This window comes from Eleutherodactylus coqui, chromosome 5, assembly GCF_035609145.1.
Source record: "Eleutherodactylus coqui strain aEleCoq1 chromosome 5, aEleCoq1.hap1, whole genome shotgun sequence".
Classification (NCBI taxonomy): Eukaryota; Metazoa; Chordata; class Amphibia; order Anura; family Eleutherodactylidae; genus Eleutherodactylus; species Eleutherodactylus coqui.
In genome coordinates, this window is record NC_089841.1 from 259,639,084 (window position 1) to 259,658,323 (window position 19,240).

Consider the following 19,240-nt stretch of genomic DNA (forward strand, 5'->3'; position numbering starts at 1 on the left):
CGCTGCAATTTTTCCTCAACTCGCGGAAGTGTGCAGTGAGAATAGATTTCCCCCCAGCCCAGATACAGATTTGCAAGTAGGGGCACATGGGCTCCCCATCGCTGTACCGCTGAGCTGGTGGAAGAACAGATTCCCAAAAATGAAAAAAAAAAAAATTATGCTCCAGACCGAATTTCAGCAACTCTAACACCAACCCACTACAGGCCTCAAACTGTGTGCCCCAGGTGTTCCGGAACCTCTCCACTATATCCAGACTTACCATGTAGTGCTCCTTCTCTATCTATATACCTTTTGATTTTTAAGTACATCAGTGGCATCTCTTACGTATGAGGGAAGTGCTTCTACATACGGACGTAAAGTGAGGTCTACATATTAGCTGATGCACTGCATGAAGTGAACAATCCACAAGACTATGGGCCTCCCCATCAACAATGGACAACGATAAGACATGGCCAGTCTGGGATACAGGTATTCAAAGTCCTTTTGTCCTCAATAAGGCCCTCCTGATAGAGGATAGAATTCTGTAACCCCAATCCAGTAGAATTCCCTCACACATTGCTTTAGAATCCTCCCTAGACATGATCATTATTTTCATCCCTTTGTCAGAGGTTTTCAGGATGATTGACTGATTTCTCGTTTCAGAACAGGGGTTCCTTCGAGCTCCTGAAAGGGTTTCGTCACAAGCTCTACAAAGAGATCAATGTGCCTCATCCCCTTCTGGAGGAACCTTGGTGCTCCTCTACCAGAGATCAGTCAATGGACCCAATCCCTCTACTGTTAGGCCCTCCCTTAATAGTTCCTCACGCTCCCTTAAGTTGCCTTCACACCTGAGGTCAGAGTTCTCTCCTGTAACCCATGTATACAGGCAGATCATTAGTTTACTCAATCAAATTCACTATAAGTGAACGATCGTAATATAAAGCGAATGAGCCAATGATGATTTTGATGCTCGCATGAAACGAACAATAAGCGAACAAGTTATCGTTGGCCGTGATTATGCTGAACGATTATCGTTCGTTTTCACCCTTTTAAACAATTTATTGAGCAATTCTGGTTCCATGTAAACGGGTCTTTAGTCCACCTAGATCAGATAACCCAATCCCAAATTCTAAAGAAAACAAGTGCGCTCTAAAACTCATTACATTTTTTTTTAATAAACCAATTTTTTTTACTTTTATAAACTAAAACATATCAACCAAAATTTACCGGTAAGAAAGTACTGTGTGTCACAAAAAAAAGCAATCCCAGTCACTTGGGTAAGTAACAACATTCCAAAATTACCTTATATTATATGTCAAAAAATTGGGTTATGTCCACAAGGCCCAAACTGGCTGCAACTCAAGGAGTTAAAATACTGTTGATTCTAGATATAAAAAAAAATTAGGAAACAATATGCTACCCAAGGAACAACTACAACTGAAAGCTCACAACAGTTTACTGATAAGGCTGCCTGTCCATGGGCATCCACGGGAGCAGGAGCCGGCAGATGGATCTCCACGGTCAGCCTATCTGACAGAGAGGCTGACTGTGGAGAATCGCGACAAATCGCAGCATGCTGCGATTTGCCAGCCGCGAGCGGAGAATCACAGTGATTCTCTGCTCGTGGAGAGGGGGGCTGCGCTCTCCATAGAACCAGATTATTGCCGCGGGGAATGCAATTCAAACCCGCCCGTGGACAGGCAGTCTAAGACCGGCAAATTGACGGCGAATCACGCTGTCTGAAGCTTTTCATAGCGTTGCTATGGAAAGCACAGCCGCGGCGTCCTCGAGCGGAGAATCACAGCAATTCTTCCCCCGCGGGATTTAAATCGTAGCATGCTGCGATTTGCCGCGGTGAGCCTGTTAGATAGGCTCAGTGCGGAGAACAGTCAGCCATTTCCTGCTTCCGCAGCGGAGATCTGCTACGCCTGTGGACAGGCAGTCTTAAGCAATGGCCAGCATCTCCCTTAGGCTGCCTGTCCATGGGCGGGTTTTCATTGCGTTCCCCGCGGCTATAATCTGGCCACGGGGAACGCAAAGAATGTTTGGAGAGCGCTTCCACCCTGTACACGAGCGGAGAATCATTGCGATTCTCCACTCGTGTCTGGGAAATCGCAGCATGCTGCGATTTGCCGCGATTCTCCGTGGTCAGCCTATCTGTCAGATAGGCTGACAGCGGAGATCCGTCTGCCGACTCCTGCTCCTGGGCGGCAGCTCCTGCAGCGGAGATCCGCCGCAGGATAACGCAACGCTCGTGGACAGGCGGCCCTACTTCTAATTTGCTGTCCACTGCCTGTTGTAAAGGGAAGTCCATTTCTAGTAATATTGATACAATGGAATACAGGAATTAAAGCAGGATGATGACTCTTGCTGCCCACAGAACTCTATGGAGAGGGGAGGTGGAGGAGGGCACACAGATGTTGCTTCAGCAGTTTTTAAGGGGGTTTTCAGTGGTTACACTTTGATGACCTATTCACAGGAGGTCATCAATAGGTGAGCAGAATGGTCTGCTAATAGGGATTCCCAACGATCAGCTGATTGAAGAGGCCCTGGCATTCAGGTGAGTGCTGGGGGCCTCTTCTCGTGCGCGTGTACTATCACAATATTTCATCACATGGCCTGAGAGCAGTGCTGTCCCACTCAAATGAATGGGACTGAGCTACAATATCAGGCATAGCCACCATAAAATGAATGGCACTGCAGAGAATACGAACGAAAGTGCCAGTGGCGCATAGTCATTCAACTATTAATGATCTATTCTGAGGATAGGTCATCAATAGTGTAGCTCTGCAAAACTGCTTTACGTTATTTACAATTACCGGAATCTACACTGTTCAGTACCCTAGTGTCCTCCATGTTGTTGCTATTTCTATGTGTATGCCATAGAGAGTTAGGGAGCAGGATCTCCTATTCTGTGTGTGCAGTTTATAGCTTATACACCTCCCACAAGCTCAGAGAAAACTGAAACCCAAGAAGGCATCCTAGAGGGAAAAACTGGTGAAAAATACAGGATACAATTCATGTAATGCCCAGAAATACTGTTATTTCTCAGGTACATACAGCAGACTATGAAAAGTTAGGTATGCTTTAATGACTGGCCTATTTTAGACCTGAATGACCATTTCATGGAATCATAGAATGGTAGTTTTGGAAGGGACCTCCAGGGTCATCTGGTCCAACCCCCTGCTCAGTGCAGGATTTACTAAATGATCCCAGATAGATGTCTGGCCAGCCTTTGTTTGAATACTTCCATTGAAGGAGAACTCACCACCTCCCGTGGCAACCTGTTCCACGCATTGATCACCCTCACTGTCAGAAAGTTTTTTCTAATATCTAATCTGTGTCTCCTCCCTTTCAGTTTCATCCCAGTGCTTCTAGTCTTTCCTTGTACATATAACAATAGGGCTGATCCCTCTGCAGTGTGACAGCCCTTCAGATATCTGTAGACAGCTATTAAGTCTCCTCTCAGCCTTCTTTTCTGCAAGCTGAACATTCCCAGATCCGTTAACCGTTCTTCATAGGACATGATTTGCAGACCGCTTACCATGTTGGTAACTCTTCTCTGAACTTGCTCCAGTTTGTCTATGTCTTTTTTAAAGTGGGGTGCCCAGAACTGGACACAGTAGTATTCCAGATGAGGTCTGACTAAGGAAGAGTAGACGGGGATAATGACCTCACGTGATCTAGACTCTATGCTTCTCTTATTACATCCCAGAATTGTGTTTGCCTTTTTGGCTGCTGCTTCACATTGTTGACTCATGTTCAGTCTATGATCTATTAGCATACCCAAGTCTTTTTCACATGTGCTGCTGCTTAGCTCAATTCCTCCCATTCTGTATGTGCTTTTTTCATTTTTCTTGCCCAGATGTAGGACTTTGTATTTCTTTTTGTTAAATACCATTCTGTTAGTCGCTGGCTGCCGCATCACATTGTTGACTCAATTAATGTGTAATGGTGTGCAGTCTGTTCACACGCTAGGTAATCAATTCTGATCAGTGAGGATTCCACTGTTGGGAACCCCACAGATTACGAGAACAGGAGTCTTGTGTCCCCCTTTCCTCCAAACTGCATCCCTTGCAGCAAGGAAGAGCTTGAATGGAGCGGTGGTTGAGCATGCAAGCCAACGCTCCATTCCACTTTGCGTATGGTGCTGCTGGCGATTGTGGAGTACAAATGCTTGGCTGCTTCTGACAGAGTTCAATAGAGCAATAGCACACATGCTTGGCTGCTGCTCCATTCAAGCGCCTCCTCCCCGCAGGGGGTGTAATGTAAAGGAGATCCCCATTCTCATGACAGGTCCCAAGAACTAAAGGGTACCTTAAGGCCCCCTGTCCACAGCCGAGGAGGTGGAGGAGGGGGGAGCGCTGCAGATCATAGCCCGTGGACAGGCAGCCCAAGGCCGATGCACAGTAAATACCTTTTAGAACATGCTATGCAAAATTGCTTTTTCCTCCAAACTCGCGGAAACTAAATGCAATTTCCACGAGCAGATTGGGCGAAAAAAAAATTGCAGCATGTTGTATCTTTGTGTGGGCTTACCGCAGACTGCTACCATTGGAAGCCATCCGACCCACGACCCATCCACAATTGACATAGTAATTGGTTGCAGGTACCCACATCATCACCTAGTGACGGCACGGGAAAAAGTAAGATTTAAAAAAATTAAAATCTGTACTGGGCATGTCCGAGCGGTACGCAGGATTGCTGGCCGCGGTTAGGGCCAGATTCCTCTGCGGGCTCACGCATGCCCTTACAGTAACCAGGGGTCATTTAAACACTGAAAAGCTCCTGTTTACACAGCCCAACAGTCGCTAAAAACTGAGGACACTGTCACAAAATCACTCACATGTCAGTCAGTGGCTGCTTGTACGCAGGACGACTATCGCACAGGTACCTTAAGAGAACACATCAGGGCTCCAGATGGCAATCAAAATGTGCCCTAGAACTCCCAAAGGGCGATGATAATATGCGACAAACGCAAAACTAATTAGGACCCATGGGATAGTAGAGGGCAATCAAGTCTGATGAAGTAAGGAAAGCCCATTACTAACAGCTCCAAGCTATAAATAAGACATTTTAATATCTGAGGCCTTTTACACAGCCGGAAACCTACTGTACGCCAAGTGGCGAAAACCCCAAGACACCCTCTATGTACATCCTTACACTCTGGTTTTAGTTTACATTGCCAGAAATGGTATAGGGCTTGTTAGAAGACTCAGACATTGGCTTGCAGGGAAGCTGCCTACCTATAGGTGGCGCTGCAGAGGCATTGTAACATCCTCAATTTGCATAATCGGGGGCAGCACTGCATGCCTTCTAACTCACCTCAAGCAGAAACGATACCCCTCCAGTCCCATGTTTATATAGGCTCATTGATGGATGCTGGGGATACAATATGTAAACAAACCAACATTCGGGGGCATGCACACAGCACATCCCTATGAACCCCTAATACAAAGCTGCAGGAATACCCCAGTAACTCAGCATGCCAACAGTTTTTCCCAATGATTCCAGATAAATCCATCAGAATTAACAATTAACCACCCGTCTGCTCTCCGTATAAATCTGTAGACACAGGAGAGGACGGTGTGCCCAGATGGGTGCCATAGCACTCATCTGTAGAACATGAAGTAGGAGACAGACTTCAGAACTAAGATTTACAAATCCCAGAAAGAATCAAGTATTTGCCATTAACTCTTCAGTGCACACCCACGTGTTTTCATATCCTGGGTGCCTGGGCTTTAATCTACAGGACTGTAAAAACACACCGGCCCTGCTATCGTCTGTCATGGTGGGGGGGGGGGGGGGGGTGTCACGCTGTGCGACCCCCCGCCACGCGATCGCCGTTATCTAATGGCGATCACATAAAAGTTAAAGAAAGTTAAAGTTTCATCTACCCTCACGGATCGAATCCATGACAGGAGCTGAAACTACTCACCTCCGGCCTCCATAAAGTTCCGCGGCGATCTGGTTCTGCGAGGACCTGCCGCTGCCTTCTGCGCATGCGCACCAAATGTAAAATGTCAGGGGCATACACAGAAGGCAGGAGGGCCCAGGAAATTTAAAATGCCCCTGCTCCTGGCTACCAAATGTGAAAGCCTGGAGCAGTGAGCAGAGGCCTTACTGAGCGGTCCCCGGTCACGTGCTAAAAAGGTAGCGATCTACCAGGTTAGGTCATTCTCCCACAACTGGATATAAATTGTGAATTCTGCATTAGTTTTTTCTGCGGTAATATGCGAATCAATCGAATGCATTGGATTACACAATTCCGTTCACATTAGTGGGTCAGAATTAAAAGGGTTGTCTCACGCCGAAACGGGTTTTTTTTTTTAATTCAATAGGCCCCCCGTTCGGCGCGAGACAAACCCAAGGGATGGGTTAAAAAAAAAAAAGTTTATTACTTACCCGAATCCCCGCGCTGCGGCGACTTCTTTCTTCCTTTACCAAGATGGCCGCCGGCATCTTCACCCACGATGCACCACGGGTCTTCTCCCATGGTTCACCGTGGGCTCTGTGCGGTCCATTGCCGATTCCAGCCTCCTGATTGGCTGGAATCGGCACACGTGACGGGGCGGAGCTACGAGGACCAGCTCTCCGGCACGAGCGGCCCCATTCACCAGGGAGAAGACCGGACAGCGCAAGCGCGTCTAAAAACGCCAGAAGACAGCGAATTTAGACGGATCCATGGCGACGGGGACGCTAGCAATGGAGCAGGTAAGTGAATAACTTCTGTATGGCTCATAATTAATGCACGATGTACATTACAAAGTGCATTAATATCGCCATACAGAAGTGTATACCCCACTTGATTTCACGAGACAACCCCTTTAAGTAATTCACTCGCAGAAAACAGAACGCAGCATGTTCTATTTTACTGGGAATATCTGCAACATTAAGGCCATTCTGCTCTATGATCATGGATATACCTGCAGTCTATACGCAACTACATTGTGTATCGGCTGCGGGTACCCGCGTCAGCACTAAGCAACGGCGCGGGGAATATAAACAAACAAGAGGTGTACTGAGCATGACCGCCTGGCTGAGCACGCAGTTATGCGCACCACAAGTGGATTCCGCGTTCAGCCATGTGACCCCGGCGATATTCAGCTACCCGTTATATATAATTTACAAGAAGCCCCGGGAACGCTCGCCTTCCTGCAGGAGGAGCTTGTTGAGCGCCTTCTGTGTGAGACCGCTGTACCTCAGCAAGCTTACGGAGACTCACAGAGCGCCACTTTCTACACCCCATTCTTAGCATTTTGCCTCAGTTTTTCAGCATTTTTTTTTAACGTTTTTTGCCATGCAGGATAAAAAGCGTGTTCAATTTATTGTATGCGTCGTTACAGATGCGTCGATCCCAAATATGTGGGATTTTACATTTTTTTATGCCAATATGAGAAAAAGCATAATAAATGGGTTTTTAACTTTTTTTTTACATTTTTATTTTTTGTGCTTTATTTTTTACACCATCTGTGTCCCTCTGAGGGACTTTTACTACAGCACTAATGATCACTGCGATAAGGCATGGCAGGACTTCTCTCCTGCCATGCCTTATCGCTTACTATAGCGATCTTAGGCAATGGCAATACAGGCGCCGTTATCGCGAGAGCCGGCTGGAGTCACAATCTACTTAGATCGCGGCAGGGGGCATCTCCGACACCCCCCCCCCCCCCCGCCCGCGCTGTCGCAGCGGGAGGCCGGCTACTAGCGACAGCCGGCTCCCGCTGTGGGATAGCGCGAGATCTGCTATGATCTCACGCTATCCCTATGACGTAAGGGTGCGTCATTTTGTGGGAAGTACCCCGCTCCCATGACGTACCCTTATGTCATGGGGCGGGAAGGGGTTGAGATGGCCTATCTGTCTTCATAGACGGGACAAACCCTTTACAAGATTTGTCCCATAAAAAATAGTTTAAAAGGCGTTGTCTGAGGTAAAATAAAACGTCAACGGGATCCCCGTGCATTAAGACAACAGGTGAGCAGTCACCTCTCCCTGCTTCCCCGTTGATCCTCCATCACCATCTCCGGTCTCGCTGTGATGTCACTTCCCATGCTAGCCCGTCTACAAACAGCGTTCATGGCTGAGTGCTGCCATTGGCTACTACAGCAGGTTTAACCCCTTGAGTGGCGGGTTTCTTACCCCCCTGTCAGACCCACCAGGGCAGGCTTTTTTAAATGGTCCAATCATTTAATTTCAACTAATGTTCCAAGAGCCATAACTTTTTCATTTTTCCATTGACACAGCCATATGAGGGCTTGATTTTTGCGGGACAAGTTATACCTGTTGATGCCTTCATTTTTGGGTATATATAATGTATTGCATAACTCTTGTAAAGCAATTTGTCGGGAGATTGGGGGGGGGGGGGGGGAAATGAAATTCTGCCATTTGTTTTTTTGGATTTCTTTTTTACGGCGTTCAGCGTGCAGAATAAATAGTGTGATAACATTATTCTCTGAGTCACACGATTCCGGCGATACCAAGTTTATACAGTTTTTTATATTTTGCTATTTTTGTACATTTAAAACATTTTTTTCCCTTAAAGGTTTGCTTTTGTGTCACCGCATTCCAAGGGCCGTATTAATTTTATTTTTCCATTGCCAGAGCTCTAGGAGGCCTTGTTTTTTTGCGGGATGAACTCTAGTCTTCAATTATCTAATTTTTAGGAACATGTAAGATTTTGATCGCTTTTTATTCTATTTTTTCTAGGGGCAAGATTAACAAAATCTGTAATTCTGGCATGTTTTTTTTATTTTTCACTGCATTCTCTGAGCAGTATAAATAATATATTAAAGTCATTCTACAGGCCAATATGATTATGCCAATACCAAATTGTAAATTGTTTTTTTTCTTTTTCGCAACTTTTTCACAGTTAAAAAAAAAAGAAAAAAGTAATAAAAGTTTAAATCACCTTTCTTTCGCCATATCTATAAAAAAATCTAAATCATAAAAGAAAAATACATGTTTGGTATCGCCGCGTCCGTAAATGTCGGAAATTCTAGCCTGACGACCTTCCACCCCCCCTAACAGTAATTTAGGACCATAAAACTTTCTCTTCGCTATCAGTGCCTAGACAAAAAAAGTTTGTTTGCTGTTGCAGAATTCCTTTTAAGTGCGAACCAATCACATCCATATCTGTGCCTTGTCATAAGTATGTATGTTATAAGTGTGTATAAATATCCATGCCTCTTCAGATCCAATCCACTTAAAGGGGTTGTCCCACGAAACCAAGTGGGGTTATACACTTCTGTATGGCCATATAAATGCACTTTGTAATATACATCGTGCATTAAATATTGGCCATACAGAAGTTATATACTTACCCCCTCTGGTGTTGGCGTCCCCGTCCCCATGGCGCCGACCGAAGCCTTCTTCTGCCTGGATTAGACGCGCTTGCGCTGTCTGCCCTCTTCTGTCCCGCTCCGACGTGCTCGCGCCGCAGAGGTCTATTGCGCATGCACTTGTTTTTTGCAGAACGAGTTGTATTTCTCAATGGTACTATTTAATGTACCATATAATGTACTGGAAAACCTTTTAAAAATTTAAGTGGAGTAAAATGAAAAAAAAAAAAAAAAAGTCATTCCGCCATCTTTCAGTGCGCCTTGTTTCTACGACGCACAAACCACAACAAAAATGACATGATAACGTTATTCTATGGGTCAGTTTGATTACTACGATACCAAACTTATATGGTTTTTTTTGCTGTACTTTTATTTTTCAAAGAAATTTTTTTACATTATTTTCTGCCACCATCTTCTGCGCGCAATAACTTTTTATTTTTCTATCCACATAGTTGTGTGAGGGCTCATTTCCTGCGAGATGTCCTGTAGTTTATGTTGGTACCATTTCGGAATACATACAACTTTTTGATCGCTTTTTATTGCATTTTTTTCTCAGAGACAGGGTGACCGAAAAAAATGCATTTCTGGCATTCTTTATTTTTTTTTCGGTCGATGTTTGCCGTGGGGGTAAATAATGCATTACTTTGATAGATCGAACTTTTACAGGCACGGCGATACAAAATATGTATTTTTGTTTTACGATTTAGATTCAAAAAGGGGGTGATTTAAACTTGTCTTTTTTTTGTACAATTATTAAAACTTGGCCACAGCATTACATCATCCTGCTATCGGGCAGGCAGTCTGTCAAGACACCCCACGGAACCACTGAACATCCTCCAGTCTGTATGCGGTCTGCAAGACTCCACAGATTGGCGTGCGCCCTTTTTGTCTAAAAAAAAAAATCGAAAATGCCATGATGTTTTCTGTCTGAAAATCAGACAAAAATAAATAAATTTGAGAGCCCGTATCCTAAGACTTTTTCCACAGGTTATTTGTGTTTTTTTTTTTTGCAGTTTTATAAACTATGGGCTTTTTAACTTTTGTGAAAAATGCATTTTAAAAACCACACATAGGCTTTAATGCAGTTTTTAGCTATGTGGCGTTTATAGGGGAAGCACAAAAATCAAGCGCTTCACCTGAAAAAGCCATATGGCCATTAAAAAAAAGCATTATGGAACTATCGTGATTTGCTGAAAAACATGTGGTTTTTAAAACAGTAGTTAAAAAAAAATCTGGCTAAACTGTAAGGAAAAGCATTGTAAAAACTGAAGGGAAAAAACACCATGTAGAAACTCAGGCCTCCCTCACACGCGTGTTTTTGTACAGCGTTTAGCGCTGCTTTTTCAGCCCAGCGCTGAACGCTGTACAAGGCTCCCATTCATTTCAATGCGGCTGCTCACACAAGGCTGAAAACGCAGAGTCTTTAACGCTGCGTTTTGACAGTGTTGCATGTCCTATTTTTGTCCGTTTTCAGTCTGCCCAATGAAATGAGTGGGCAGCAGTTTCAGCGCTGCCAAAAATGCAGCACAACTTGGTACAGCGCTTTTGGCAATGCTAAATGCACCCGCTACACTGCCTGAGTCAAAAAAAAAAATTTTAAATTTAAAAAAAAAAAAAAAAAAGAAGAATACTCACCTTCCAGGTGATGTCGCTGTCACCGGCGGCGCTCTCAGGACTTGTCAGCCGGCAGGGGAACTTTTTCTCTGGTGACGGGGAGAGATTGCTCTGATTGACTGAGCGCCGCTGAGTGACAGCCCACTCAGCCAATCACAGCCAGCGCTGGATGCGTCCAATCACAGCTTTATATTCATTAAATGACTGTGATTGGACACATCTCTGATTGTCTCAGCCAGCTGTCACTCAACGGCACTTAGCCAATCAGAGCAGTCGGCCAGCTTCACAAGGTCCCCACAGCGGTGCCGGGGACAGCGACTTCACCAGCTAGGCGAGTATTGATTTCTTTCTTTTTTCAGCAGCCTTGGCTGCGATTTCAGCTGTGCTGCAGAAACCGGGCAGAATCTGCAGTAAACGCAGCATTACAAAACGCTGCGTTTCTGCAAACACCTGTGTGAGGGAGGCCTCAGGCTAAAAGTTTCAAATTATTACGACAAGCAAAATTAAAGAGGTATTCAGGAGACTTAATTTTTTTCTTTTTTCTCAAGTTTTCACTCAAGCCCTGGATAGGTGAGAACTGACAGAAATGTAGAGGTACAACCACTGGGACTCAGATCCCAAGGGAACAGGGAGGAGGTGGCACAGGTACACTGCTGCTCCATTCAGTTCAGTGGGAGAGCGGGAGAATGCCAAGCCGACAATTTAGCATCAAATTTTAGAAAAGCAACAAGTATAAGGCCCAATGTCCAAGGGCAGATTTCATTTATAAAATCCATGCATGGCCCCCGCATGGGAGATCCGTACGTCTTGCTGCCCATAGGGATGCATTAGCATCAGTAGGGCAGCTAAAAGCATGTGGATGGGATTTCTTCCCGGCGTGCGGGTCGCACGCATGTAAAGAAATTGCAGCATACTCCATTTTCCTGCGGGTCTGCCGCACAGACGGCTCCTGCGGCTTCTATTGAAGCCTATGGAAACCGTCCGTATCCGCGGCACACCCGCAGCTGAATTTTTGCTCTGCCGTGGAACTGCGCGAAAGCAGGAATTTAAAAAAAATGTGCACGGCGCACGCGCTGCCGGATTGCCGAGTACATCCGTCAGGCCGAAGAAAGAAGATCCGGCCACGACGTAGGGGAGATCCGCAGCTTCCAGACAGGTAAGTAGTAAAGATTTTCTGCCCTCATGTCTGCGGGAAAGTAGGGATCTGCGGCGAGATTCTGCATGGAGAATCCGCGCGGGCCCGAATTTTCCCGTGGACATTAGGCCTAACTGTCATGTGATCTTGACTCTTCATCACACAAACATGACCAACAGTTCAACTTTACTTCCTCTGTCATGAGCCGCATCCACCAAGACATTCATAATAAGGCTTCCCAGGTAAAGTTGTTCCTCTCTGGCGGGACCTCATGCCACTCATTCTGGCACAGAACACATGGACCTCATTCATACTGCATCAATGACCGTTTACGTAGGTACTCTGTATTAGTAGTCAAAGGGGTGACATTGAAAAAAATTTATAAAGTTAATTAACAGGCAACCTGTATATGGCACTAGTACGAGAATTTAGGAAAGACAAAGAAAACTGCATCCAAGTAGTCCGTACGAGTGTAGCTGGGCATCTACAGCAGCAGCCATAGCCTAAGGCTCATCAATCGCATTTGGAGATGTTAAAGTGGTTGTCCGGTTACCGGACAAGATCCCTTCAGCAGGGCTGACTGCAGTACAACTACAGACTGAGCAGTACTTACCCCTCCGCTGCCACCAGGATCCATGCTGCAGTCCCGCCGTAGTCCCAGTGTTTGTTGTGACAGCTGACATCAATGAAAATCAGGCAACACTGCGGCATCAGCGCTCGTCCTCCTGACAGCAGGACATTTACATTCTGGAGCACCGTGGTCACTGTCACAACAAACGTGGGGGTGCAGCGCTGGATCCTGGTGGCAGCGGAGGGGTAAGTGCTGCTCAGTCTGTTACTACAGTCAGCCCTACTAAAGGGATGCTGTCCATAACCAGATAACCACTAAGAGTCCCAGAGCCGGAGTTTACTATATACTGGGCCACGGTGTGTAGTCCACAAAGACCTAGCAGTAATGATGCCGAGATCTGGTGGGACCACCAAGAGAGGAGCAAAACAGAAGGGTCTTCAGCCAAAGGACTCAAGTGGCCTGAAACATGTAAGAACGTGACTTAGGGTTCGATTTGGATTTTATCTGGATTCCTACTAAAGCTTTCAATTTTAAGGACCCGAACCCTTCTGATTGGCTGAGAGATTGAGAAGTTCATTCTAATTGGTCAAAGGAACGGATCACTATATGGCTACATAACTTACATAGTTGTATCCGTCGAGCACGGCTCTATGGTATAATGTCTGATTGGCTAAGGAAACATAGACGTGATAGTCCCCATGGCCGCACCTTATAGCCAAATACCTTGGCAGTCCTCGCACTGTAGTATCGCCTGATAACTGACAACTCTGGTAAAGCGCACAGCGTGTCCCGTACACCAACTCATCTGTTACATGGGGGTTCGATTTATAGTTTTCAGTCCCTCATGCCCAATTCTCCCCACAACGCAGCCCACCCAGTGACATCCCGCAAACCTGTCATGTGGCCTTCTAATGGTTAAGGGACATCATCAGTCTCTGAAGGGTCTTCTGCTCAGGTGGGTGAACAGAAGACCTGCGGACTGGCGGAGGGGAGTGTAGCATGTACTTTCTCTTTACTCTGCATCCCCCACTGACACCAGTTACACCTTTTAGGTCTCATGCCCATGGACGGAGCGGGGTACGCCCAGGGATTTACACTGCGGAAATACCGCAGTGATAAACAAAACACACCCACTGGTGATCGCGGGAAAAAAAAAAAAAGGTACGTAATTCTGCGGTTTCCATTAATACTATATTATGGAGATCTCCCGCGGCGTAAATCAGCCATAAATAGAACATGCCGTGATTTTTTTCCCACTGCGGAAATCTGCGGTAAAATTCCACGTGTCGGCATTGGCTGGAAGAAAACCATTAGATTCAATAGAACCTAATAGCTACGGAATGCCGGCGCGGGAACCGCAGCACAAACAAATCCATTCGTGGGCATCAGCCGTTGGCATGGCTAACGAACGCATATTGAAAAATAAACAAAAGCAGCATTTGTATTGGTAAATGTCTACATAAACGTAACAACATACAAGTAAACAGGTGGAAACAATGAAACAAGATCCAGAGAGGAAGAAGAACAGCCAACCGGCCCAGGAGCGGCCCCGGTGGACAACACTTGTCATGCCTGCCTGCCCAAGTTGAACACTTACAGGACAAACTTCACAGCAACAAATGAGACCCATCCAGATGTCACCCGACAGGGCAGGGGGCCACACAAGGGGGAGGAGTCACACAGAGACCACACAGGGGCCACACAGGTGGGGAGGGGGGTCATACAGGAGCCACACAGGAGGTCCACCAGCAGTGGTCAGGCCTGCAGTGACAGCCCGCAGGCAGGAGGCGCCGCCGCTGCAGGCAGCTCTGGAGATGCTGGGATGACACTACATGACAGGCCTGCTGCCCTCCATCACCCCGCGGCCACCACCTCACCGTGTCCAGCCCCGCCGCCCACGCCTCCTCCTCTGCCCCGGGTGTCTGGTAACGAGCTGCCCGTTGCTCGGTCCCTTTCGCCACATCTCCCGCGTCCGGCTCTCGTCTTACCCGTGCAGCTCGGGTGATGCTCAGATCCTTCATCACCTCCTCGAAGGCTGCGGTCTCCTCCGCCTGCTTCTGGTTGTGCAGGGCGATTTTTTCACTGAATTTCCGTGGATTGTTTGAGGTCGCCATCTTCCCTCCTCCTCCTCCTCCTCAGGATGCGCACTCCCGCTCTGGACGTGACGTAGAGCATTGGCGGAGGGAGGACCGGGAGCGACGTCACGGCAGGCGGGAGGCGCTGCTCTGCGACACACGGCTCTTCTGCTTAGTGACAGGACTGAGGGAGCAGCGGCGACAGAGACCCTCCGTGACAGGAGAGGAGTGTGAGGGAGCAGCGGCCACAGAGACCGTCAGTGACAGGAGAGGAGTGTGAGGGAGCAGCAGCTACAGAGACCCTCCGTGAGAGGAGTGTGAGGGAGCAGCGGCCACAGAGACCGTCAGTGACAGGAGAGGAGTGTGAGGGAGCAGCGGCCACGGAGACCCTCCGTGACAGGAGAGGAGTGTGAGGGAGCAGCAGCTACAGAGACCGTCAGTGACAGGAGAGGAGTGTGAGAGAGCAGCGGCCACGGAGACCCTCCGTGAGAGGAGTGTGAGGGAGCAGCGGCCACAGAGACCCTCCGTGAGAGGAGTGTGAGAGAGCAGCGGCCACGGAGACCCTCCGTGAGAGGAGTGTGAGGGAGCAGCGGCCACGGAGACCCTCCGTGAGAGGAGTGTGAGGGAGCAGCGGCCACGGAGACCCTCCTTGAGAGGAGTGTGAGGGAGCCGCGGCCACAGAGACCCTCCTTGAGAGGAGTGTGAGGGAGCCGCGGCCACAGAGACCCTCCTTGAGAGGAGTGTGAGGGAGCCGCGGCCACAGAGACCCTCCTTGAGAGGAGTGTGAGGGAGCCGCGGCCACAGAGACCCTCCGTGAGAGGAGTGTGAGGGAGCAGCGGCCACAGAGACCCTCCGTGAGAGGAGTGTGAGGGAGCAGCGGCCACAGAGACCCTCCGTGAGAGGAGTGTGAGGGAGCAGCGGCCACAGAGACCCTCCGTGAGAGGAGTGTGAGGGAGCAGCGGCCACAGAGACCCTCCGTGAGAGGAGTGTGAGGGAGCAGCGGCCACAGAGACCCTCCGTGAGAGGAGTGTGAGGGAGCAGCGGCCACAGAGACCCTCCGTGAGAGGAGTGTGAGGGAGCAGCGGCCACAGAGACCCTCCGTGAGAGGAGTGTGAGGGAGCAGCGGCCACAGAGACCCTCCGTGAGAGGAGTGTGAGGGAGCAGCGGCCACAGAGACCCTCCGTGAGAGGAGTGTGAGGGAGCAGCGGCCACAGAGACCCTCCGTGTGAGGGAGCAGCGGCCACAGAGACCCTCCGTGAGAGGAGTGTGAGGGAGCAGCGGCCACAGAGACCCTCCGTGAGAGGAGTGTGAGGGAGCAGCGGCCACAGAGACCCTCCGTGAGAGGAGTGTGAGGGAGCAGCGGCCACAGAGACCCTCCGTGAGAGGAGTGTGAGGGAGCAGCGGCCACAGAGACCCTCCGTGAGAGGAGTGTGAGGGAGCAGCGGCCACAGAGACCCTCCGTGAGAGGAGTGTGAGGGAGCAGCGGCCACAGAGACCCTCCGTGAGAGGAGTGTGAGGGAGCAGCGGCCACAGAGACCCTCCGTGAGAGGAGTGTGAGGGTGCAGCGGCCACAGAGACCCTCCGTGAGAGGAGTGTGAGGGAGCAGCGGCCACAGAGACCCTCCGTGAGAGGAGTGTGAGGGAGCAGCGGCCACAGAGACCCTCCGTGAGAGGAGTGTGAGGGAGCAGCGGCCACAGAGACCCTCCGTGAGAGGAGTGTGAGGGAGCAGCGGCCACAGAGACCCTCCGTGAGAGGAGTGTGAGGGAGCAGCGGCCACAGAGACCCTCCGTGAGAGGAGTGTGAGGGAGCAGCGGCCACAGAGACCCTCCGTGAGAGGAGTGTGAGGGAGCAGCGGCCACAGAGACCCTCCGTGAGAGGAGTGTGAGGGAGCAGCGGCCACAGAGACCCTCCGTGAGAGGAGTGTGAGGGAGCAGCGGCCACAGAGACCCTCCGTGAGAGGAGTGTGAGGGAGCAGCGGCCACAGAGACCCTCCGTGAGAGGAGTGTGAGGGAGCAGCGGCCACAGAGACCCTCCGTGAGAGGAGTGTGAGGGAGCAGCGGCCACAGAGACCCTCCGTGAGAGGAGTGTGAGGGTGCAGCGGCCACAGAGACCCTCCGTGAGAGGAGTGTGAGGGAGCAGCGGCCACAGAGACCCTCCGTGAGAGGAGTGTGAGGGAGCAGCGGCCACAGAGACCCTCCGTGAGAGGAGTGTGAGGGAGCAGCGGCCACAGAGACCCTCCGTGAGAGGAGTGTGAGGGAGCAGCGGCCACAGAGACCCTCCGTGTGAGGGAGCAGCGGCCACAGAGACCCTCCGTGAGAGGAGTGTGAGGGAGCAGCGGCCACAGAGACCCTCCGTGAGAGGAGTGTGAGGGAGCAGCGGCCACAGAGACCCTCCGTGAGAGGAGTGTGAGGGAGCAGCGGCCACAGAGACCCTCCGTGAGAGGAGTGTGAGGGAGCAGCGGCCACAGAGACCCTCCGTGAGAGGAGTGTGAGGGAGCAGCGGCCACAGAGACCCTCCGTGAGAGGAGTGTGAGGGAGCAGCGGCCACAGAGACCCTCCGTGAGAGGAGTGTGAGGGAGCAGCGGCCACAGAGACCCTCCGTGAGAGGAGTGTGAGGGTGCAGCGGCCACAGAGACCCTCCGTGAGAGGAGTGTGAGGGAGCAGCGGCCACAGAGACCCTCCGTGAGAGGAGTGTGAGGGAGCAGCGGCCACAGAGACCCTCCGTGAGAGGAGTGTGAGGGAGCAGCGGCCACAGAGACCCTCCGTGAGAGGAGTGTGAGGGAGCAGCGGCCACAGAGACCCTCCGTGAGAGGAGTGTGAGGGAGCAGCGGCCACAGAGACCCTCCGTGAGAGGAGTGTGAGGGAGCAGCGGCCACAGAGACCCTCCGTGAGAGGAGTGTGAGGGAGCAGCGGCCACAGAGACCCTCCGTGAGAGGAGTGTGAGGGAGCAGCGGCCACAGAGACCCTCCGTGAGAGGAGTGTGAGGGAGCAGCGGCCACAGAGACCCTCCGTGAGAGGAGTGTGAGGGAGCAGCGGCCACAGAGACCCTCCGTGAGAGGAGTGTGAGGGAGCAGCGGCCACAGAGACCCTCCGTGAGAGGAGTGTGAGGGAGCAGCGGCCACAGAGACCCTCCGTGAGAGGAGTGTGAGGGAGCAGCGGCCACAGAGACCCTCCGTGAGAGGAGTGTGAGGGTGCAGCGGCCACAGAGACCCTCCGTGAGAGGAGTGTGAGGGAGCAGCGGCCACAGAGACCCTCCGTGAGAGGAGTGTGAGGGAGCAGCGGCCACAGAGACCCTCCGTGAGAGGAGTGTGAGGGAGCAGCGGCCACAGAGACCCTCCGTGAGAGGAGTGTGAGGGAGCAGCGGCCACAGAGACCGTCAGTGAGAGGAGTGTGAGGGAGCAGCGGCCACAGAGACCGTCAGTGAGAGGAGTGTGAGGGAGCAGCGGCCACAGAGACCCTCCGTGAGAGGAGTGTGAGGGAGCAGCGGCCACAGAGACCCTCCGTGAGAGGAGTGTGAGGGAGCAGCGGCCACAGAGACCCTCCGTGAGAGGAGTGTGAGGGAGCAGCGGCCACAGAGACCCTCCGTGAGAGGAGTGTGAGGGAGCAGCGGCCACAGAGACCCTCCGTGAGAGGAGTGTGAGGGAGCAGCGGCCACAGAGACCCTCCGTGAGAGGAGTGTGAGGGAGCAGCGGCCACAGAGACCCTCCGTGAGAGGAGTGTGAGGGAGCAGCGGCCACAGAGACCCTCCGTGAGAGGAGTGTGAGGGAGCAGCGGCCACAGAGACCGTCAGTGACAGGAGAGGAGTGTGAGGGAGCAGCAACTACAGAGACCCTCTGTGAGAAGAGTGTGAGGGAGTGAGCTGGAATATGTTTTCCTCCAGCAGGTTTCGGGGTATTCTGTAGCTTACAAATTGTATAAAAAAACTGTATGCGCACACTGGCCAAGTTAGATGCAAATTATCAGTCTCTGTGTCCAAAATGGCTCTGAGCAGAAACGCCCAGACAGCCTCAATATATTGAAACACATTATACCTGCCCTTTAATAGGTGTGCAACAGATTACATCAGTAACATATAGGATTCTCATTTGTCGGATCATATAGAATCCCCCACCCCTCAGAGACCTGCGGTATGAGTGGAGAACGGCACAGTGTGCATGACCGTGTTTCTCACATACGCAGTGGTGCACAGTGTGACTTGTTTTTAAATTTCTCATTCTGTTTTAGAGTGGGATTTGGAATGAATCGCCTCTCATACGCAATGTATTGTGTATGGATAGCATGCATACGCTGCCCATACAAAATAATAGGGCCACAATGCGGTAAGAAATAGAGTGTAATGCACACGGCTCTGCAAAGTAAAGGACCTGTGATGACGTCACCGTCGTGATAATCAGGGGTGGAGGTCAGAATCCAGGTGACTGATCACATGATGGTGACATCATCAGAGTCTGTTAGCACATGGCTGCTGTCAGGCTCTGCATGTTTTATTATGCTATAAGACCTATCATTTGATCAGGGGTGCAGCAAC

At 50.1% G+C, this 19,240-nt stretch overlaps 1 protein-coding gene across 3 annotated transcripts in view; it reads right to left on the minus strand.

Annotated features, from left to right (window-relative positions):
* CRTC1 (CREB regulated transcription coactivator 1) overlaps window positions 1–14,767 on the minus strand; it is a 151,495-nt gene extending 136,728 nt beyond the window's left edge. For all 3 annotated transcript variants that reach the window (XM_066604597.1, XM_066604596.1, XM_066604598.1), the window contains exon 1: window positions 14,627–14,767. In XM_066604597.1, coding sequence (XP_066460694.1) covers window positions 14,627–14,752 — 126 coding nt within the window. In that variant the 5' untranslated portion in view covers window positions 14,753–14,767. The remainder of the gene's footprint in view (window positions 1–14,626) is intronic.
* Between the last annotated feature and the right edge of the window lie 4,473 nt (window positions 14,768–19,240).